Genomic DNA, 23,235 nt, shown 5'->3' with positions numbered 1-23,235 from the left:
TGGCTTCAAATTGGAAGAAAGTAGGTTTAGATGGGATGTTGGAAGGAATTCTTCCCTGTGAGGGTGGGGAGGCCCTGGCAGAGGTTGCCCAGAGAAGCTGTGGCTGCCCCATCCCTGGAAGCCATCCCCAGGTTGGATGGAGCTTGTAGCTATCTTGGATAGTGGAAGGTGTCCCTGCCCATGGCAGGGTGTGGGACGAGAAGGTCCCTTCCCACCCAAACAATTCCATGATTCTGTGACTTCTCTCCCATTAATTTGTCCCATCACTTTCTGAGCCTGTGCAATTCTTCGGGCTCCACAGCAGGTTACAGTGAGGAGTCCCACAGCTCCTCTACACTTGTTCCCAGGTATCAGCTGTACAAGCTCTGGCCAAAAGTCAATTTTCTAGGACATTACCGTTAATTAAGGCAAACAGCCCAAGGCAGCACATTTAAGGAGGGTAAGTTTCCTTCTATTAAACAGCAATAGAATTATTCATCCCTGAACTCCATGGAAGAGTGGCTCGGGGCTGTTCCTCTCCTGGAGCACGGAATGTGGGCTGAGTCAGCTCAGGACACGGGAGGACAGAAGGAGCAGGAGGGAATGGAGGCTCCACTGTGGGTGGACAGACTGGAAGCACAGCACAGCCACGTACACTCTCAGCTCCTGTGAGGATCCATCCCCACAGAGGCTTCATGGAGGGAAGGAAAGCACAGCAAGAGACCAAACCGCTCTGGACTGAGGCTGTTTGTACTCCAGACACCCCCAGAAAAGCAGGGCAGGCTGAGGCATGGAGAGGAAACAGAGATGATGTGTCCCACACCAGTGACACCCAACGCAAGCCTGGCATCCTGCCCATGTGGAAATCTGCTCTCCAGGCAAAACTCAGGCTTGAAAACCTGCAACCCAAATATTGTCCTGCAAAGCTTCTGGGGAAAATAGCTGGCATATGCAAGAAAACAGAGGAAGAGAATAAAAATACCACTCACAGCACCACCCATACGGAACAAAGATATGCACTTAAACTTGTGTGAGGAAAATGAGGATGACACACTTCACCAAAATGACCTGAGATAACCCAGACTGGCTCCTCTGTTCCTGAAAGGCGAGCAAAGGAAAAGGCACAATGCACTGCAACAACACTGCTCGAGGGAGGCACTTCAAAGCAGCACCTGATGTAGATGGCTGGTGGTAAAAGAAACAGATCACGGAGGAAATTCCCTCACTGAGATCATAGAAGGTAAAAAAACACTTTGAAAAAGAAAGACAAAGACCAGTAGCAAAAGAATTATTCACAAAAGCAACATTCTTGTGCAAGGCAAAAACAAGGAAAAAACTAAAAAAGTTTTACAATTATTTTCTAAAAATATTAAGGAAATAAAGGCCCGTGTCCGGGTCAGGCACGCAGCGCCGCAGCAGCTGCAGGTACGTCAGGTTCTCGTGGGTGTTGGGGTCGAAGAAGCCCTTGGTGTCGTCGCCGGGGTCGGACAGGATCTGGCTCATCTCCTGGTCAAAGTAGCCACGCTTGTAGGCCACCTCCACGGGCAGGCGGTGGCTGTGCACGGGGTCGATGATGCCGCCGGTGGCGATCTGGGCCTCGAGCAGGCGGATGCCGTGCTCCCTGACGATCAGCTCCTTCTTCATGGCCTGGAACAGGGAGATTTTGTCGCCCGTATAGGGGTCAGAGTAGCCCGTCACGGCCCGCTCGGCCGACAGCAGCTTCTCGTGCAGCTCGCTGCCCACCAGCCCAGAGGACACAGCCTCGTCCACAGAGAGCTTCTGGTTCTTGACTGGGTCGACCAGGAAGCCGGTGGCCGCCTGCGCCTCCAGCAGCACCAGCGCCGTGCCCTGCCGCAGGATGCCCTTCCACATGGCCTGGTAGATGCTCATCTTCTCCATCTTGCCCGGCTCGGCCTTGGAGGGCACCAGCACGCCGGCGATGACGCCCGTGCCGTCCAGGTAGCGCTTGACCGAGGTCATTTGCGTCACCTCCTGCACCGTCTTGGTGCCCTGCACCAGGTCGGCCAGTGTGTCCGTGTCGATGATGCCCGAGTCCAGCAGGTCCGAGGCGCTCACCTGCCTCCTGAGGCCTGTGAATTTCACGCTGCTGCTGCGCTGCGTCGCCTCCTCCACGAGGAGGGTGAGGAGCGTGGCCAGCTCGGCCAGCGCCAGGCTCCCGGCCCGCAACTGCCCCAGCAGCTCCCGACGCTTTGCCTCCAACACGAACTTGGAGAAGAGGAGCTCCCACAGGGACACCTTCCTGCCGTGGAAGCCGCCTGCCGACACCTCGACGGTGAAAGACTTGAGGGATCGCTCCAGCTCCTGCTCTTGCTGTCGCTCCTGCTCCCGCTCTCGCTCCCGCTTCTGTTCCAATTCCTTCTGGGAGTTTGCGGCACTGCCGTTCTGGATGGCTTCTGGCAGAACCTCTCTCTCTGCGGACTTGGGGGCCACGTTGGCACTGTGGCCCTGGGCCTCAGCCCTGGTGATGATGGCCGTGAGGAGGTCGATCATCTCTGCAATGGTGACCGTCCCCGCCTTGTACTGGCGCAGGAGGTCCTGGCGCCGGTGGTCAGGGACGTAGCGGGAGAAGAGGAGCTCCCAGACGCTGACGCTCTGGCCCTGGAAGAGCCCCACCGCCAGGGTGGTGCGGGCGGCCTGCAGGGCTTTGCGGGCATCCTCGGTCAGCTGGTAGAGCACGGAGCCCTTGTCCATCAGCTGCAGCATGAGCAGCCCCGTGTCCGGGTCAGGCACGCAGCGCCGCAGCAGCTGCAGGTACGTCAGGTTCTCGTGGGTGTTGGGGTCGAAGAAGCCCTTGGTGTCGTCGCCGGGGTCGGACAGGATCTGGCTCATCTCCTGGTCAAAGTAGCCACGCTTGTAGGCCACCTCCACGGGCAGGCGGTGGCTGTGCACGGGGTCGATGATGCCGCCGGTGGCGATCTGGGCCTCGAGCAGGCGGATGCCGTGCTCCCTGACGATCAGCTCCTTCTTCATGGCCTGGAACAGGGAGATTTTGTCGCCCGTATAGGGGTCAGAGTAGCCCGTCACGGCCCGCTCGGCCGACAGCAGCTTCTCGTGCAGCTCGCTGCCCACCAGCCCAGAGGACACAGCCTCGTCCACAGAGAGCTTCTGGTTCTTGACTGGGTCGACCAGGAAGCCGGTGGCCGCCTGCGCCTCCAGCAGCACCAGCGCCGTGCCCTGCCGCAGGATGCCCTTCCACATGGCCTGGTAGATGCTCATCTTCTCCATCTTGCCCGGCTCGGCCTTGGAGGGCACCAGCACGCCGGCGATGACGCCCGTGCCGTCCAGGTAGCGCTTGACCGAGGTCATTTGCGTCACCTCCTGCACCGTCTTGGTGCCCTGCACCAGGTCGGCCAGCGTGTCCGTGTCGATGATGCCCGAGTCCAGCAGGTCCGAGGCGCTCACCTGCCTCCTGAGGCCTGTGAATTTCACGCTGCTGCTGCGCTGCGTCGCCTCCTCCACGAGGAGGGTGAGGAGCGTGGCCAGCTCGGCCAGCGCCAGGCTCCCGGCCCGCAACTGCCCCAGCAGCTCCCGGCGCTTTGCCTCCAACACGAACTTGGAGAAGAGGAGCTCCCACAGGGACACCTTCCTGCCGTGGAAGCCGCCTGCCGACACCTCGACGGTGTAAGACTTGAGGGATCGCTCCAGCTCCTGCTCTTGCTGTCGCTCCTGCTCCCGCTCTCGCTCCCGCTTCTGTTCCAATTCCTTCTGGGAGTTTGCGGCACTGCCGTTCTGGATGGCTTCTGGCAGAACCTCTCTCTCTGCGGACTTGGGGGCCACGTTGGCACTGTGGCCCTGGGCCTCAGCCCTGGTGATGATGGCCGTGAGGAGGTCGATCATCTCTGCAATGGTGACCGTCCCCGCCTTGTACTGGCGCAGGAGGTCCTGGCGCCGGTGGTCAGGGACGTAGCGGGAGAAGAGGAGCTCCCAGACGCTGACGCTCTGGCCCTGGAAGAGCCCCACCGCCAGGGTGGTGCGGGCGGCCTGCAGGGCTTTGCGGGCATCCTCGGTCAGCTGGTAGAGCACGGAGCCCTTGTCCATCAGCTGCAGCATGAGCAGCCCCGTGTCCGGGTCAGGCACGCAGCGCCGCAGCAGCTGCAGGTACGTCAGGTTCTCGTGGGTGTTGGGGTCGAAGAAGCCCTTGGTGTCGTCGCCGGGGTCGGACAGGATCTGGCTCATCTCCTGGTCAAAGTAGCCACGCTTGTAGGCCACCTCCACGGGCAGGCGGTGGCTGTGCACGGGGTCGATGATGCCGCCGGTGGCGATCTGGGCCTCGAGCAGGCGGATGCCGTGCTCCCTGACGATCAGCTCCTTCTTCATGGCCTGGAACAGGGAGATTTTGTCGCCCGTATAGGGGTCAGAGTAGCCCGTCACGGCCCGCTCGGCCGACAGCAGCTTCTCGTGCAGCTCGCTGCCCACCAGCCCAGAGGACACAGCCTCGTCCACAGAGAGCTTCTGGTTCTTGACTGGGTCGACCAGGAAGCCGGTGGCCGCCTGCGCCTCCAGCAGCACCAGCGCCGTGCCCTGCCGCAGGATGCCCTTCCACATGGCCTGGTAGATGCTCATCTTCTCCATCTTGCCCGGCTCGGCCTTGGAGGGCACCAGCACGCCGGCGATGACGCCCGTGCCGTCCAGGTAGCGCTTGACCGAGGTCATTTGCGTCACCTCCTGCACCGTCTTGGTGCCCTGCACCAGGTCGGCCAGTGTGTCCGTGTCGATGATGCCCGAGTCCAGCAGGTCCGAGGCGCTCACCTGCCTCCTGAGGCCTGTGAATTTCACGCTGCTGCTGCGCTGCGTCGCCTCCTCCACGAGGAGGGTGAGGAGCGTGGCCAGCTCGGCCAGCGCCAGGCTCCCGGCCCGCAACTGCCCCAGCAGCTCCCGACGCTTTGCCTCCAACACGAACTTGGAGAAGAGGAGCTCCCACAGGGACACCTTCCTGCCGTGGAAGCCGCCTGCCGACACCTCGACGGTGAAAGACTTGAGGGATCGCTCCAGCTCCTGCTCTTGCTGTCGCTCCTGCTCCCGCTCTCGCTCCCGCTTCTGTTCCAATTCCTTCTGGGAGTTTGCGGCACTGCCGTTCTGGATGGCTTCTGGCAGAACCTCTCTCTCTGCGGACTTGGGGGCCACGTTGGCACTGTGGCCCTGGGCCTCAGCCCTGGTGATGATGGCCGTGAGGAGGTCGATCATCTCTGCAATGGTGACCGTCCCCGCCTTGTACTGGCGCAGGAGGTCCTGGCGCCGGTGGTCAGGGACGTAGCGGGAGAAGAGGAGCTCCCAGACGCTGACGCTCTGGCCCTGGAAGAGCCCCACCGCCAGGGTGGTGCGGGCGGCCTGCAGGGCTTTGCGGGCATCCTCGGTCAGCTGGTAGAGCACGGAGCCCTTGTCCATCAGCTGCAGCATGAGCAGCCCCGTGTCCGGGTCAGGCACGCAGCGCCGCAGCAGCTGCAGGTACGTCAGGTTCTCGTGGGTGTTGGGGTCGAAGAAGCCCTTGGTGTCGTCGCCGGGGTCGGACAGGATCTGGCTCATCTCCTGGTCAAAGTAGCCACGCTTGTAGGCCACCTCCACGGGCAGGCGGTGGCTGTGCACGGGGTCGATGATGCCGCCGGTGGCGATCTGGGCCTCGAGCAGGCGGATGCCGTGCTCCCTGACGATCAGCTCCTGCTTCATGGCCTGGAACAGGGAGATTTTGTCGCCCGTATAGGGGTCAGAGTAGCCCGTCACGGCCCGCTCGGCCGACAGCAGCTTCTCGTGCAGCTCGCTGCCCACCAGCCCAGAGGACACAGCCTCGTCCACAGAGAGCTTCTGGTTCTTGACTGGGTCGACCAGGAAGCCGGTGGCCGCCTGCGCCTCCAGCAGCACCAGCGCCGTGCCCTGCCGCAGGATGCCCTTCCACATGGCCTGGTAGATGCTCATCTTCTCCATCTTGCCCGGCTCGGCCTTGGAGGGCACCAGCACGCCGGCGATGACGCCCGTGCCGTCCAGGTAGCGCTTGACCGAGGTCATTTGCGTCACCTCCTGCACCGTCTTGGTGCCCTGCACCAGGTCGGCCAGCGTGTCCGTGTCGATGATGCCCGAGTCCAGCAGGTCCGAGGCGCTCACCTGCCTCCTGAGGCCTGTGAATTTCACGCTGCTGCTGCGCTGCGTCGCCTCCTCCACGAGGAGGGTGAGGAGCGTGGCCAGCTCGGCCAGCGCCAGGCTCCCGGCCCGCAACTGCCCCAGCAGCTCCCGACGCTTTGCCTCCAACACGAACTTGGAGAAGAGGAGCTCCCACAGGGACACCTTCCTGCCGTGGAAGCCGCCTGCCGACACCTCGACGGTGTAAGACTTGAGGGATCGCTCCAGCTCCTGCTCTTGCTGTCGCTCCTGCTCCCGCTCTCGCTCCCGCTTCTGTTCCAATTCCTTCTGGGAGTTTGCGGCACTGCCGTTCTGGATGGCTTCTGGCAGAACCTCTCTCTCTGCGGACTTGGGGGCCACGTTGGCACTGTGGCCCTGGGCCTCAGCCCTGGTGATGATGGCCGTGAGGAGGTCGATCATCTCTGCAATGGTGACCGTCCCCGCCTTGTACTGGCGCAGGAGGTCCTGGCGCCGGTGGTCAGGGACGTAGCGGGAGAAGAGGAGCTCCCAGACGCTGACGCTCTGGCCCTGGAAGAGCCCCACCGCCAGGGTGGTGCGGGCGGCCTGCAGGGCTTTGCGGGCATCCTCGGTCAGCTGGTAGAGCACGGAGCCCTTGTCCATCAGCTGCAGCATGAGCAGCCCCGTGTCCGGGTCAGGCACGCAGCGCCGCAGCAGCTGCAGGTACGTCAGGTTCTCGTGGGTGTTGGGGTCGAAGAAGCCCTTGGTGTCGTCGCCGGGGTCGGACAGGATCTGGCTCATCTCCTGGTCAAAGTAGCCACGCTTGTAGGCCACCTCCACGGGCAGGCGGTGGCTGTGCACGGGGTCGATGATGCCGCCGGTGGCGATCTGGGCCTCGAGCAGGCGGATGCCGTGCTCCCTGACGATCAGCTCCTTCTTCATGGCCTGGAACAGGGACATCTTTTGTCCTGTGTAGGGATGGGTATAGCCCGTCACGGCTCTCTCGGCACTGAGAAGTTTGTATTGTAGTTCACTGCCCACCAGCCCAGAGGACACAGCCTCGTCCACAGAGAGCTTCTGGTTCTTGACTGGGTCGACCAGGAAGCCGGTGGCCGCCTGCGCCTCCAGCAGCACCAGCGCCGTGCCCTGCCTCAGGATGCCCTTCCACATGGCCTGGTAGATGCTCATCTTCTCCATCTTGCCAGGCTCAGCCTTGGAGGGCACCAGCACGCCGGCAATGCTTCCAGTTCCCTCAAGGTATCTCCTTACACTATCTATTTGTGCTATTTTTTGTGCCGTCTCTTTTCCTTCCTGGAGTTTTTCCATTGTTTCCTCTGTAATTATCTGTGCACTGAGCAATTCTGATGCTGTAATTTGCTGTCGGATTCCCTGGAACCAGACATCACTTCTGTCCTCTTCTTTTTCTCTAATGATCTTTAGTATTGTCTCAATGAGTCCTTGCACAATATGTTGGGATTCTACTTTGTATTTTTTCACCAGTTCTTTTCTTTTCTCCTCTGTGATGTACTCAGAGCAGAGAAGTTCCCACAGCGATAACACTTGTCCCTTGTATTTTCCCACAGGCACTTGGACCTTTGTACACAACAGGGCATTTTTTGTTTGCTCATCAATGTAGAAATAGTCGCCTTCCTTTTCCAGGACCTGCAGCAGGTACAAGCCGCTCTCCCCGTCTTTGGCACACCTCTGCAGGAGCTGGCTGTAACTGATCTTCTCATGAGTGTTTGGATCTATAAAGCCTTTGCTACCATGATCTGGATCTGAAAGGAGGAGGAACGTGTCCTCGTCCAGGTGTCCACGTTTGTAGGCCACCTCCGTGGGCAGGCGGTGGCTATGCCTGGGGTCAATGATGCCACCAGTGGCAAGCTGGGCCTCGAGCAGGCGGATGCCGCGATCCCTGGCTATTATCTTCTGTCTCACAGCCTGGAAGAGAGATATTTTATTTCCTGTTTGAGGATCTGTGTATCCTGTCACAGCTTTCTCTGCCGACAGTAGCTGCTCGCGCAGCTCGCTGCCCACCAGCTCAGACGAGACGGCCTCGTCCACAGAGAGCTTCTGGTTGTTCCGGGGGTCAATGAGGAAGCCAGTGGCCACCTGTGCCTCCAGCAGCCCCAGTGCACATTGCTCTGTGAGGAGGCCCTTCTTTAGCGCCTGGTAGATGCTCATGTTCTCTTTCCTCAATGGGAGGAGAACCCCAGCAATGCACCCAGTGCCGTCCAGGTACCTTTGGATGGTGTCCCTCTTTGTGAGGCTGGCAAGTGTGAGACTCCCATCCTGCAGCTGATCCAGAGTTTTCTTGTCAATTATCTCAGAGTTGAACAATTCTGATACCGACACCTCCCCCCGCAGTCCTTTGACCTTGAGGGCTTCTCCTTTTCTCTCTGTGTCCTCAATGATTTTTAAGATGAGGGATATCAGGTCTTCCAGCATTAGGGTTTTGCTTTTGTACTGCATCACCAAGTCTTTCCTTTTCTGCTCTGAGATGTAGTGAGAGCAGAGGACTTCCCAGACAGAAACTGTTTGGCCTTTAAATTTTCCAACTTTCACTTGAAAGAGCTTTGAGCGCAAAGCCTGTTTTGTAGACTCATCAATGTAGAAGTACTTTCCTCTCTCTTTTACAACTTGCAGCATGTACAACCCAGTCTCTGGGTCTTGGACACATCTCTCCAGGAGCTGCATATACGTCAGGTTCTCATGGGTGTTGGGGTCAAAGAAGCCCTTGGTGTCATCACTGGGGTCAGAGAGGATCTGATTCATCTCCTGGTTGAAGTAGCCACGCTTGTAGGCCACCTCCACAGGGACACGGTGACTGTGCACGGGGTCGATGATGCCACCGGTGGCAATCTGGGCCTCGAGCAGGCGGATGCCGTGGCTCTTCACAATCAGCCCTTGGTTCATGGCTTCAAACAGGGACATTGGGGCTTTGGTGTAGGGGTCAGTGTAGCCCGTCACAGCTCTCTCTGCACAGAGCAGCTTTTCAAAAATCTCTCCTCCGATCAGACCCACCTCTAATGCTTCCTCCACTGAAAACTTCTTGTTTTTCTCGGGGTCGATGATATAGCCGGTGGCTGCCTGCGCCTCCAGCAGCACCAGGGCGGTCCCTGGCCTCAGGATGCCCTTCCACATGGCCTGGTAGATGCTCATCTTCTCATTGCTTGGCTGTATAAGGACCCCTGCTATGAAATTACTGCCCTCCAGGTACCTGCGGACAGACTCCATTTCAGTGACTTCTTTGACTGTTTTCTTCCCCTGGTTGAGCTCATCGAGGGTTTTTTTGTCTATCAGCTGGGACTGGAAGAGGTCACTGGCGGACACTCTTTTCCGCAGGCCCTTGAAAGCAAATTTCTTGCCTTGTGCCTCAGTCTCTTGGATGATTGTGGTGATGATCGTTGTGATTTCTTGTAGCACTTCAGTCTTCTCATCTTTGTACTTTTGCACCAGCTCTCTTCTCTTGCTGTCTGAGAAGTATTCAGAGTTGAGGAGGTCCCAGACAGACACGGTCTGTCCTTTGAACCGCCCCACGTTGACACAAACAGTCACAGATTTCAGCACCTTCATGGTCTGTTCATCCACACAGAACATTGCGTTTTCTGACAGAGGGAGGAGCCACAGACCCGACTCAGCTTCACGAATGCACCGGTCCTTCAGCTGCTGGTAGGTCACGTTCTCCTTGGTGTTTGGGTCAAAAAATATCTTGGTGCTGTCATCCAGCTGAGAGAGGGTTTGGTTCAGGTCCTCGTCATAGAAGCCGTACCTGCAGGCAGCCTGGAGCGGCAGGTGGAGGTGGTGGATGGGATCAACAACCCCTCCCGTGGCCAGCTGGGCCTCCAGCAAGGGCACAGCCTCTGCCAGGGGGATGAGCTCTTTCCTGAGTGCTTGGCACAGGGAGATGGAGCTCCCGGTGTAGGGGTCTGTGTAGCCCGTCACAGCCCTCTCAGCCAGAAGGAGTTTCTCGCTAAGCTCTTCTCCAACAACAGCTGCTCTCACGGCGTCCCTCACGCTGAGCCTCCGGTTTGTTGCAGGGTCAGTCAGGTATCCTGTGGCTGCCTGAGCCTCAAGCAGCCTCAGAGCAACCCCAGGGAGGAGGAGATTGTTTTTCATGGCATCATAGAAGCTCATCTTCTGTTTGGATGCCTCTATGAAGACTCCACCAATGTTGCCTGTGCCCTGCAAGTACCTCTTTACACTCTCCATTGCAGCCACTTCTTCGGGAGTTCTTACACCCTGAGCCAGTTCTTCAAACGTCCTCTCAGAAATGATGCCCGCGTCCAGCAGCCAGACCACAGGGACACTGCCCCTTAGGCCTTCCAGGGAGATCTGGGTCTTGGCTTTCATCTCCATCTCCCCCACCAGTCTGAGCACAAGAGCGACCAGCTGCTCCAGCGACAGCTTCTCTGACCGGAACTTCTCCATGAAGTTGCTCCTCTGTTCCTCGGTGAAATACCCTGAGTGCACGAGCTGCCAGAGGGAGACTCCTTTTTCCTTCACCATGGTTTCCTTGAAAATCCGTTGGATTTGCTCATCAGTGTAGGCAGGAGCAGCTGTCTGTGCCAGAGGCAGCAAGTGGAAGCCGGAGACATCGTCCTTCTGGCAGCGCTGGATGAGCTCAGCATAGGTCACGCTCTCTTTGCTGTCTGGGAGGCAGAAGGCTCTGTGGTCATCACTAGGCTTGGAAAGGGCCTTGCTTGTGTCCTCATCCAGGCACCCTCGCTGCTGGGCTGACTTGAGGGGGATGTAGTGGCCACACGTTGGGTCAATGATGCCTCCTGTGGCCATCTGCACCTCCATGAGCTGCATGGCCTGCTTGTCCGCGATCAGGCCCTTTTTCATCGCCTGGAAAAGGGGGATCTTCTTGCCTGTGAAAGGGTCTTTATAGCCTGTCACGGCCCCTTCCGCGTGCTGCAGCTTCTCGTGGACATCTGGCCCAATGACGCCCTCCCTCACAGCCTCATCCACACGGAGCTTCTGGTTGCTCACAGGGTCAATGATGAAGCCCGTGGCAGCCTGGGCCTCCAGCAGGGGCAGGGCTACTCCTGGCACCATGATGTTCTGCTTCATGGCCTCATAAATGCTCATTCTCTGGTTGGATGGCTGAAGCACAATCCCCCCAATGCTGCCCGAGCCATAGAGGTACTTCCTGACAGAGTCCATGTGCAGCACTTGTTCTGGGGTGACGGATCCCTCCAGCACCTGCTCAAACAGGGCCCTGTCAATGATACCAGTTTCCATCAGGTGATAAGCGCTCACATTGCCTCTCATGGCCGGGAACTTGATGGAGGCCCATTTCTTCATTTCCTCCTCCAACATGAGTCGGATTTGCTCCAGGCTGAGCTTCCTCAGCTGGAAGTGGTTGAAAATCTCCCGGCGCCTCCCCTCACTGAAGTACTCGGAGTTCAGCAGGTCCCACACAGAGACCTTCTCCCCCTTTAAGCGCCCAAACCTGACGGGCAGCCAGGAGCTCCTGAACAGCTGCCTGGTGGCCTCGTCGATGAACTGCCGCTTCCTGCTGTTCAGAGGGAGGAGGCAGAGCCCGGTGGAGGGCTCGGTGATGCATTTCTCCTTCAGCTGCAGGTACGTCAGGTTCTCGTGGGTGTTGGGGTCGAAGAAGCCCTTGGTGTCATCGCTGGGGTCAGAGAGGATTAAATTCATCTTCTTGTCGAAGTAGCCACGCTTGTAGGCCACCTCTACAGGGATGCGGTGGCTGTTCACGGGGTCGATGATGCCGCCGGTGGCGATCTGGGCCTCGAGCAGGCGGATGCCGTGATCCCTTACGATCAGCTCCTTCTGCATGGCCTGGAACAGGGAGATCTTACTCCCTGAGTAAGGATCTCTGTAGCCAGTGACAGATTTCTCCGCAGCCAGCAGCTTGTCGTAAACGTCCGGGCCAATGACGTTTGCTCGTAAAGCCTCCTCCACAGAATACCTCTTGTTGGCAGCTGGGTCAATGACAAACCCCGTGGCAGCCTGTGCCTCCAGGAGAATCAGAGATGTTCCTGGCCTTAGAAGTCCCTTCCGCTTTGCCTGGTAGATGCTGATCTTCTCCTGGGAGTCGGGGAGCAGCAGCCCACCGATGCTTCCCGTGCCCTGCAGGTACTTCCTGACAGTGTCCATGCTGACGACTTCTTTGGCCGATGTTTCTCCCTCCTTGAGTTTCTTAAACAAGTCTTTGTTGATAATTTCCGAGCTCAGGAGCTGGTCAGCCGTCACCTGGTCCCTCAGGCCCTTGAAGGTGACATTAGCAGCCTTTTCCTCAATGGCAGCTCTGAGGGCCTCTCCCAGTCCTTGCAGGGAGAGCGTTCCTGCCAGGAACTGCTGAGCGAGCACAGCTCTTTGCTCACCCTGAATGTAGTCGGAGAAGAGCAGTTTCCAGAGAGACACCAACTTGCCCTTGAATTTCCCTGCAGCAATGGGTACCTCTGTGTTTTCCAGAGCCGTCTGGGTCCTGTGGTCAAAGAAGGTGAGTGTTCCCTGGGATCCTTCACGGCTGTCCCCACTGAGCGGCAGCAGCAGGAGCCCTGTGCTGGGATTGGTGACGCAGCGCTGGAGCAGCTCCGTGTAGCTCAGCTTCTCCTTGGAGCCAGGGTCGAAGAACCCCTTCACATCGTCAGGAGGGCTGGAGAGGAGCTGTCTGGTGGCCTCGTCCAGATACCCCCACTCGCAGGCTGTCTCCATGGGGACACGGAGGTGCCTGCCCGGAGCAATCACACCCCCCGTGGCCACCTGAGCCTCCAGAAGGCACAGGCCATGATCCCTGGGAACAAAACCCTTCCTGATGGCTTGGAACAGAGAGAGCATTTCCCCGGTGGAGGGGTCTCTGTATCCAGTGATGGTTTTCTCAGCCGAAGACAGTTTCTCATAAAGCTCTGGGCCAATGAGACCAGCCCTGACAGCCTCATCCACGAAGTAGCTTTTGTTCTTTAGGGGGTCTGTCAGGCTGCCAGTGGAGGCCTGGACTTGCAGGAGCATGAGAGCGGCACCAGGCACAAGGAGATGCTCCCTCAGTGCCTGGTAAAGGCTTTTCTCCTCCCCAGAAGGCAAGACAACACCAGCCACGCTCCTTGTCCCACGCAGGAAGTGCTGAACAATGTCATTCTCTGCCACCTCCTGGGCAGAGATCCTTCCCTCCTCAAGGCCTCGGAACACATCAGGGCTGATGATGCCAGAGTCCATCAGGTCCCTGCTGCTCACCCTCCCTCCCAGCCCTGGGAATGTGATTTGCAGTGGCAAGAGGAGGAAGCCTGAGGCCGGATCCACAACACACCTCTTCCTAAGCTCCGAGTAAGAGACCTTCTCCATAGTGCTGGGGTCAAGGAACCCTTTGCTGTCCTCATTGCTGGGGTCAGAAATGAGCTGGCTCATCTCTTCGTCCAAATATCCCCTCTCACAGGCCACATCTGCCGGGAGCCGGCTGCCGGTGGCCGGGTCGATGACGCCTCCGGTTGCCATCTGGGCCTGGAGCAGGCGAATGCCCTGCTCCCTCCCCACCAGCTCCTTCTGGATCGCCTGGTAGAGGGGGATTTTCTCTTCCGTGTAGGGGTCCACAAAGCCAGTAGCAGCTCTGTCTGCCGAGAGCAGCCTCTCCTTTAGCTCCAGCCCCACCAGCCCCATCCGCACAGCTTCTGCCACGGGGACACGGCAGTTCCCCACCGGGTTGGAGATGGAGCCTGTGGCTGCCTGGGCCTCAAGGAGGTAGAGGGCTGAATCCAGGCTCAGTAGATGCTCTCTGGTGGCCTCATAAAAGCTCATTATCCTCTTTGAAGCCTCCACGTACACGCCTGCAATGCTGCCAGCTGTCTCCGAGGGTTCCCTGAGCGCATCCGGACCCGCCACATCCCTGCCAGCTGCTTTTTGCTGTTTGCACGACATCACGTCCTGGCACAAGTGGTTTGTCCCTGGCATGTCTTCCCCGGGAGAGCTGGGAACAGCGTGGCCATTCACTGCTGGCTTGCTCTCCATCCTCCTGCTGCACGCCTTCCACAGCTCTCAGGACTCTGGAGAGAGAGGGGAGAGTGGGAAAGCTCAGTGAGAAATCAACTTCTTTATGCTTTGCGTGTTAAATACAGGGAAGTCAGAAACTTAAATATTCTCAGGCAGGAGGAAGTGACAGCCAAAGGCTGAGCATGTTTAAACCTGATGTGCCATCCTGAGGGATCTGGCCAAACTCAAGGAGCCGCTGGATGAGAAGCTCCACATGCCCTGTCCACGTGCACTGGGATCCCAAACCCCCTGTGCCCTGGGCTGACCCCCCAGCGTGGGCAGCAGGGAAGGGGGGAATTCTGCCGCTCTGCCCTGCTCAGGTGAGGCCCCACCTGCAGAGCTGCCCCAGCCCTGGAGAACAACAGCAGAAGAACGTGGAGCTGCTGGAGAGAGTCCAAAGGAGGCCGCAGAGATGTTCCCAGGGCTGGAGCCCCTCTGCTCTGGAGCCAGGCTGGGAGAGCTGGGGGTGCTCACCTGGAGAAGGGAAGGCTCCAGGGAGAGCTCAGAGCCCCTTCCAGGGCCTAAAGGGGCTCCAGGAGAGCTGGAGAGGGAGTTGGGGACAAGGACATGGAGGGTCAGGCAAGGCCAAATAGCTCTCCACTGCCAGAGAACAGGGTTAGGTGGATATTGGGAAGAAATCCTTCCCTGTGAGGCTGGGGAGACCCTGGCACCGGTTTCCCAGAAAAGCTATGGCTGCCCCATCCCTGGAAATTTTCCAGGGCAGGTTGGACAGGGCTTGGAGCAACCTGGGATAATGGAAAGTGTCCTTGCCCATGTCACAGGGTGGGACCGGATGGGCTTTAAGGTCCCTCTCCGCCCAAACCATTCCATGATTCTGTGATTCTAGGGTTGCTGCCATGCAGGTCCGTGTGCTCCCATCACGGGTGCCACATGAGCCTCCCTCTCCTTCCACTGTGCCCCACTTCTCACCCTGTCCAAGCAATGCAAGGAAGGCAGAGGCTCCATCTCAGTGAGCAGTGGCCACCAGGCAAAGAGCCCCCACGGCTACCTTAGGGTGAGATTACACCTAATCCAAACCTGCCCTCCTGCTTGCAGAGCTGCGGGATGTGCTTGACTGAAACAGTTCATGTCTCAAGCACTGAGATAAAGTTTTGCTCATAAAACTCAATAAAGGAGCCGTCGAAGCCCACCCCTCCCTAAAGAATGCCTGGCTGGAACTTTGGACTGAAAATCAGACTGCTGAGATTAGATAAGGGAACCCATTCTTCAGGGGAGAAGTAAACAAGTAAATAAGGAAAAGAATGCAAGCCTAACCCAGCAGCCATGCTAAGAATCACCTCTGGCTTGCTTCAGGGTGGGGGAGGCTGTAGCCCACAGACTCATTTCCTGGGAGCAGGTTTGCACAGATCTGCCCCCCAGCCGAGGTGGGGGGAGGAAGTTTCGCTGTGTGGTAACCTCTGCTCAGGGGCAGTGAACCCATCCTCCCTCACTCAAACCGGCCTGGCTGTGGAGCCCCCAGCCCCGGGGAGGCCACACCCACGGTACAGTCAAGTGAGGAGCACCGGAGGCAGTGCCTTAATCCATCAAAGACCCCCCGAAGTGCCGCCCAGAGCCATTTCCTGAGGCCTTGCACCACAGGGCTGCGCGTGATACGACAAACCCGGAGTCTGTTGTAAGAGACAGCGGCAAATCCTGCCCCCACACCCAGGGAGATGCCTGGGGTTTCCTACCTGGCCTGAGCTATATTAACCCATCGGATTCTCTGCTTTTTGGGGGGACCTTCACCGCCGAGAAGACCAGCTGGAGAGGATCAACAGAACATCACTGGGATCCACAGAGTGGTGATATTTTCTTTATTCTGTCTCTGTCACTCTATTTCTGTCTCCATGCCCTACTTTCTATTTCTATCTCTCTCATGTTTACTATCAAATAAAACCCATGCTATTGACTTCGGCATATGGTCTCGTTTGCACCTTAATTCGGGCAGAGGCATTCCTGATAACTTTAATAACCGGATCCTGACAGCTTGCATCTGCCACGGCCGCGGCACTGGGCCGTGAACACCGGGAGGTTGGAAGGTGCTTGTGGTCAAGCACGGGTGTGCCGAGCTCTGGGAGCTGCGGTCAGCCACCGCCTCCGGGCTGTGGCCGCGGCACACGGCGGCAGAGGAGCCTCCCTGCCCGCAGCCTCCACAGCGTCTGTGCCAGCACCCTTCAGGAGGCCGTCCTGCAGCAGGGGCTTGGAGCAGGTTTGAGGAGCGAGGGGGCAGGTCCGATGGCTCATTCCCTCGTGAACGCCGTCCCCCAAGGCAGAGCCCCAGCTCCGGTGCCGAGCGGGGTCTGTCAGGGCCGGACGAAGTGCTGTGGAGGACCAAGGAGACGCGCCTGCCCAAGCTCCTGCAGCCCAGCACGGGGGTCACGGTGCTGCCCACCGGCATCTCTGGACCCGGCTGCAAGGACACAGCCCGGGCAGGGCTGCCTCGAGGTATTCACCGCACAGAGCCCCAGGAAGAGCTGGTGCCACACTGACCTTCCCGCAGAGGTCATGTCGAGTGGGGACACTGTGGAGCAGCTCTGTCTCACTGCCTGGAGTTCACAGACCCAGGTCCTCCCCGGCTTCTCCCGTGTAAACAAGTGCGTGGAGCAAAGAGCACCATGACGGTGCCGGCGAGTGCTGTGCCCGGGCCCTGCCCACCCCAGGAGCAGCCTCTCCAACGGGGTTCCGTGCACCTGGCTTCATCCCCATGTGTCCCTCCAGCTCATTCCGTGCCCCGCGGCCACGCCAGCACCTTTTCCTTACTCTTGCTCCTCTGTCCTAGCCGTGCTCTGGGCTCGCTGCCCGGCCCAGGGAAAGGTCTCAACAGGAGCCGGCTCCCTCCACCCGGTGATGTCAGTGCGGCTCGGATCTGCCCAGGCAATGCTGTTTGTGTTTGCAAGGATCAGGATTGCGCCCGGCTCCGGCGCCAAGAGGTGGGGACGGGCAGGAGGCCCCGGGGCTGCGCCTGCCTCCGGGAAGGACTGGGAGAGGGGAGGAGGACTCGGGGGTCCCTGCCTGGGAGGAAGGGGGGTCCTGGGGGGAGGGCAAGGGGTCCGGCTGCTGGCTGAGAGCCGGGACAGTTGCTCGGTCCTGCGCCGTGGGCTGGCAGCGAGGGGCTTCCCCGCCTCACAGGGCTGTCCCTGCCGTCCCACGGGCTCACACCGGCTGCCCACGCCCACGCGGGCCGGTGATGGGCATCCCTGTGCCATGCGCATGCAAAACACCTGCGGGGCTGGCAGCACCTCCCAGCACCTCTGCCCGCCCCACTCCTGGGGCCGGGAAAGCTGTTTCTGGTCCTGCAGCCCTTTCCTGGCAAGAGGTGCCGGGCTGGATGGCACCGGCTGTGCTGCACGTGGAAGGAGCTGGGCTCAGCCCAGCCGTGACGTGGGCACAGCAGCGGTGGCAGCGCCGGTGTGGCTCCGGTGTCTGGAGAGCCCCAGGCAGGTCCCTGCACGTCCCAGAGCTGAGACGGCCGCGGACACCAGCACCGGTGTGGTTCCAGTATCCGGACAGCCCCAGGCAGGTCCCCACATGTTCCCGGAGCTAAACTGGCCACTGGTCCCGCAGTGCAGATGGAATGTCGGCATTACCACCCAGAACTGTGGCAGCTTGAAAGCTTGGAGGTCTGGGCAAAGGGCCGAGGTGTTGCCCCCTGCCCCTCTCCGGGCAGGGGGAGGCGGAAGGGGAGCGGCAGGGGAAGGGCTCCGCTCCCTTTCGTCAGAAGGCAGCAGCCCCATCGGAAACTTTGAGTAACCGACTTTGCCGACGAAGGCAGGGAGATTCCTGGCAGAGGTGTTGGCACCTGCCACCCTCCCCGGGGCCACGGTCTCTCCCCGACGCGGGCAGCACTCCCTGGCAGCCGCAACCACTGCTCCGTGGCTTTCACTCCCGGCTGCCTCAGGGAAGTCGCTGGCACCAGTATGAGCCGCGGCCTCCGCGCACCCACCGCCACCCGCGGGAGTCCCCCCGCAAGGCCCTTCCTCGCACACGGCGGTGCCGCTGCCCCACGTCCCGCGGGACAATCCGCACGTCTGCACCCTCAGGGAGCACCCGGAGACCGGCACCGGCTGGGGAGGGAGAGGCTGCCGGGGGCCCTGGGGAGGGACGGGGAGAAGGGACAGGTTTTACTGGCAGAGTGGGGGACATGGTGTCGGGAGAGGGTGGCGGAGGAGTTGTCTGCTGGGGCAGGGACTGCAGAGCGCTGGGAGAGGCTGGGGCTGGGGGTGGGAGCTTGGCGGGGCCGGGGAGAGTCTGCAGGGTGGTGTCTCGTGGGACAGGCTGAGGCCGGCGGTGTTTCGGGGGAGGGAGAGCAGCAGGGAAGTTTTCTGGGGCAGTGGCGGAGGGTGATGGGAACAGGGAGGGAGCTGGGCCGCGCTTTGGGGGGCCCTGCTCTGAGCGGGCTGGGGGCAGCTCAGCGCCCCTTCCCGGGCAGTGCTGTGGGGTCCGCAGCGCCGGGGTCCTGCCCGGTGCCCGAATGCGGCTGCTGTACCATGAAGTCGCACCCTGTCCACAGGGACGACCCCACCGCACCGTGGACCCGCCTCACCGGCTACTGTGGGAGGCTGCTGCCAGTCCCCCGCCTGCCCTGTCCCACTACCTGCCCCTTCCTCAGCACCCGCCGAGCCCACCTGCGCCGTCGGAGCCTCGAGGCATCACGGGCTTTTCCCGGGAGCCCGTCTTGCCCGGGCAGCCATCACCTCCTGTCCTGCTCCTGGGAAGTGCCGGGGTCAGGGACCGCCGTCCTCCCCCTGTGCCGCAGGACGGCTGGCAGTGCCCAGGGTGCCACAGCCCCGTGCGGCTGCTGCCCTACGCCCACGGTCCCACCCCGGCACCGGGAGTGCTGCTGCATTCCTCCCATACCGGGGATCGAGGGAGCGCTTCTATCCCCTGCAGGGGGCCCGTGGTGCCCAGCCAGGGCCCGCTCCGCCCGAGCTCTCCTACCTGTGCACGGCGGTCACACAACGGGCTCCTCTGGCAGGTGCCCGGAGTTCCACTGCTGCTTCCTGGCCGGGACCAGAGCACGTTTAAAACCTGGCCCTTCCCCGCCCCTGGGGATGACACAGCAGCCCAGCCCTCGCAGAAACTCGCGGGCCAGCCCTCCCCACAGCTCCCTCTGGGAGCTGGGGTCCCTCCTTGCAGGGGTTCACTGGTCCCAAAAGGGCTGAGGTGCAGAAGGTGGCCCTGTTCCGGTGGGCTGTGCCCTCCACAGAGGAGGTGAGAGTGAAGAGCAGAGACCTTCCTCCCCAGGGTCAGCACTGCCTTCATCCCCAGCAGCTCCTCATCCTTCTCTCCATCAGCCCCCCAAACCCCCACCCCCACTGCCAGCAGTGCCCCTGTGCCTCATTGAATTGGCCAGGCTGCACCTGCAGGGCTGACAGACCCCCAGTGTAGGCCTAAACCCAGCACCACGGCAGCTGGGGTAGAGGAGGGATCCTTCCCTGCTCCCTCCAGTCTTGCCCACACCCCTGGATGTGCATGAAGCCTGAATGGCCCAAAACATGCCCAAACCATCCTGTTGCTGCTTGAGTCACCCAAACACCCCTGCCCTGCCTCTGTTACCAGCTCCACACCCTCTCTCCAGACCCTGCAGCCAGCCCCACATCCTGCTCCTGCTCCCCTCTGAGCACCCTGAGCCCTCTCCCCAGTGCCACAGGTACTTGGTGGGCCCTGTGAGAGCAGCGGGTACCACACAGGGCAAAGAGGCCTTTGGGGCCACTGGGGCAGGGGGGTCATGCCACAGCCTCTTCCAGTCCCACCCTGCAGGGCGAGGTGCTGCGGGAGGGATGCAGCACTTGGGCAAGATGTTTATGGTGTGTGGGAGTGTGTTATCTGGAGAGGTGCCGGTATCCAGGCACGGGGCTGGCTGGGCGAGCCCACAATGCCGCACGGTGCGGTCCAGTGGGCACGGAGCCCTGGTGCCCGCTGTGGGTGCAGCCAGTCCTGGCAGTGGTGGTGCACTCCAGGTGGAGGGGCATTCCCATTGGAATGGCATTGCCGAACACCTGGGCAGGGTGGCCCCTGTGTGCCCCCTGCTTCGGCAGTGCCAAGCTGGTGGTCCAGGAGGGCGAAGGAACCCGGGCAGGGTCACCTGGAGCATCCAGAGCTGCCGAATCAAGAGAGGCACTAGCTGGCACAATGCCCTGGACTTGTGGGGTGATGTCTGAACAGGGGCAGCACCAGCAGGGCCGGTGAGAGCGGCAGGGACTGCGTCCTTCCTGGCGGGGCCGGTGGCTGCCACTGTGCTCATCCCTGCTCCTATGGGCCATGGAGGGGCAGCTGTGTCCCAGAAACTGGCACAAGTTTCTGACGGCTGCCCAGGCGTTGGCGGAGGTGCTGCTCATGAGAGGTGCTGAGGAGCCTTAATCCATCGGCAAACAGCGCTAAGTGTTCGCCGCCACCACAGAGGGCTCGGCACGGGCACCACGGAACTTCTGCTGCCGAGGCGCTGAGCCGCTCACCTCCAGCAGGGCGGGGACCAGCGGAGCCTCTCTGCAGTTGCCCTGCGGCCCTGTGACCCATGCTGGGAGTCCAGCCAGCCCCGGGGCTGCAGCGGGACCAGGCATGGACATGGTGGCCAGTGACCGGCGAGATGGGCACGGCTGATGGGGGCATGGCCTCTCTGCCGGGCTGCAGGGACAGGCAGGAGGAGACCTCAGGTGCCTGTTGGGGCAGCACAGCTTTGCACACAGGACCCAGTGCACTGTGCTGGGCCATACTGGGTTGTGCTGGGCCATACTGGGCCATGCTGAGCCCTGCAACACTCCCCCAGCCAGTGCAGGGTGACTGTTGTTGCCCGTGGCAGCGGGAAAGGGCTGTGGTGTTAATGAGCCGTAATGAGCAGCTGCGATGTGGGCAAATCCAACCAAAGCACGCACAGCTTCATCAAAGCTCCTCTGCTGCCGACAAGGACGAGGAGCGACCAGCCTGGGCACCTCTCCCCTGCCTGTGGGCAGCCACGGCTCCCAGAGCCTCGGTGACACCCCTGCCATGCCAGCCAAGCTGTGGGGCCACAGGGACAATGGCTGTGGGGAGGGGGGAGCCCAGAGGCGCTGGGATGTGGTCACTCTGTGTTGGAGGAGTTGTCCTACAGTGGAAACCCCCCGTGCTGGGTTGGTGGCCAACTGAGCCGGGTGTCACGGGTGCACTGGCAGAGTTGCCATGCCCGGCTGCCAGCAGGGGCTGTGGGGAAGGCGCTGGGTCTGAGCAGGAGTGACGGGAGCTTGGGCGGAGCTGGCAGAGCCAGTGAGGGGTCCCAGCAGCAGCCACTCCACCCACCACAAACTGCTGCCACTGGCCGAGCTCCCATACGCAGGGACATCCCATCCAATGCCCCCAGCGCAGCCCCTGGTGCTCACTGCATCACCAGGCAGCACGAGTCCCCTGTGCCATGTCTGTGTGTCCCAGCTGCTGTCAGCCCAGGCTCACGGACAGCCCAAGGACCATCAGCAAAGTGCACAGGCCCCAGCTCTGGGGGGGGTCAGCGTGCTGCTGGTGGCACCGGTGGAGTGGCGGTGGCAGCACAAGGAGGATGGGCCGGCTTGGGTGTGAGTCGCCACACTCCCCATCCCTCGGGGCAGATGCTGGGGAAGGGCAGAGGCAGGCAGGAGCGCGGCCGTCACTGGGGCTGGGGTCAGACGCTGAGCTCAGCACCGGGAGGTGCCCGCTGGGGCTCCAATGCCCAGCACTGGTGCTCACAACCTCACGTACAAGTGAGCTCAGGTGCTCACACACATTTGCTGTGCAAGTGGCTCCACACACTCACACGCATGTGCTTGGACACAAGCTGGGCCCAGCTGAGATCAGAGATGGTGTTGATGCCAAGCCACGCAGCCCTGGGGCCTCCAGCCCTGCCAGCCTCCATTGCCAACACGCCATTGCCTCCAGCCCCGCCACCGTCCCGGCCCTGTGCCTGGATAGTGGTTTCCATGGGGCAGGATGGGGCCTGGAGGGCTCCAGCCTGTAGCTCTCATTCCTTCCCTAGCCACACTAGCCCAAGGTGCCAGGCAAAGGCTTCGCCCAGGATATGGGTGCAAGCCGCAGGCAGGAGAGCCCAGTGCCTGCGGGTGGGAGATGGAGCAGCCTGGGACACAGGAAAGCCAGGAGCAGAGTGGCACAAGCTGGGCGGTGCCTCCTGGGGCTGGGGGAGCTGCCCTGGCACCGGTTCTCTTCACACCCCAGAGAGAGGATTGGAGGTGTCTGGGGGGACACACCTGAGTGCTCTCCCCTTTGCCAGTCCCCTGCCCTGGGGCATGGCCACTCATCCCCAAGGTGGGCCCAGGCTGTTGGGTGGATGAAACGAGTGGCTCCAGCCAGGTCTGGGGTGGCTGCGTGGGGTGTGTGGAACGGGATGTCAGGCAGGCCATGTTCCCCTGCCAGGGTTCCCACAGCCGGGGTGAGTGCTGGGGTGGCTGGGCAACAGGGCAGCACCTGCCTCGGGTTCCCTGCAGTGGGGTCAGCCAGCTCTGGGACAGCTGCTTCAATCCATGAGCGGGGCTGTGGGACTCGGGGGCTCACAGCTGAGCACCCAACCATGGTGGTCCCACCTGGGGCCGAGTGTCCAGCCCCACTCCCCACTGCTACCTCCTGCTCACCTGCTGCCCTGGCAATGTGATCCCTCAAACTCAGCACATGCTGCAGACACCAACCACGGAGAGCCACGGAGGCTCTCCCAGGGCATCCCTGCTCCCCACCTCCTCTCCCTGAGGATGGTGAAGTTTCAGTGGGTGCAGTTCCCGTGTGCCCATTCCTGTGCTCCGCGTGGGTGTGTCTGTCCATTGTATCAGTGCCAGCCTTGCTGCACCCCCAGGGGCTGCACTGCAGCAAAAACACAAAACAGTTTGGTGTGGGCCCAGCCACCGCATGCCTGTCGTCTTTGCTTCCCAAGCCAGCGCCGTTGCCTGGGGCTCAGGATGCGGCTGACACAAGCCGCAGTGCCGGTGATGCCGGTGGTGCCAGGCACATTGTCCCGGCTGGGAGGGGTGGATGAGATTTCCATAGGCATCGGAATGTGCAACGCAACTCGTACTGGCGGTTCCAGCCCGCGCCGGCAGCGCTGCGGGATTGTCCCGGGATGTGCTGGCAGATGTGCCACGGAGAGCCACAGGCTCAGCCCTGCTCTTGGGGGGCTGCGGCAGTGCCGGGCAAGGGGTCCTGACCTGTGCCAGGGCATTCATG

At 60.9% G+C, this 23,235-nt stretch overlaps 1 protein-coding gene across 1 annotated transcript; it reads right to left on the bottom strand.

Annotated features, from left to right (window-relative positions):
* Positions 1 to 1,332: 1,332 nt before the first annotated feature.
* On the bottom strand, positions 1,333 to 14,043 carry EPPK1 (epiplakin 1; the record flags this gene model as incomplete). The annotated part of the gene is made up of 1 exon (XM_082281259.1): positions 1,333 to 14,043. One exon carries the CDS (start codon positions 14,041 to 14,043, stop codon positions 1,333 to 1,335), a length of 12,711 nt encoding a protein of 4,236 aa, XP_082137385.1.
* Between the last annotated feature and the right edge of the window lie 9,192 nt (positions 14,044 to 23,235).

Source organism: Coloeus monedula (assembly GCF_965178545.1).
Source record: "Coloeus monedula genome assembly, chromosome: 1".
NCBI classification, from domain to species: Eukaryota; Metazoa; Chordata; class Aves; order Passeriformes; family Corvidae; genus Coloeus; species Coloeus monedula.
This window is presented reverse-complemented; position numbering and strand designations above follow the sequence as displayed.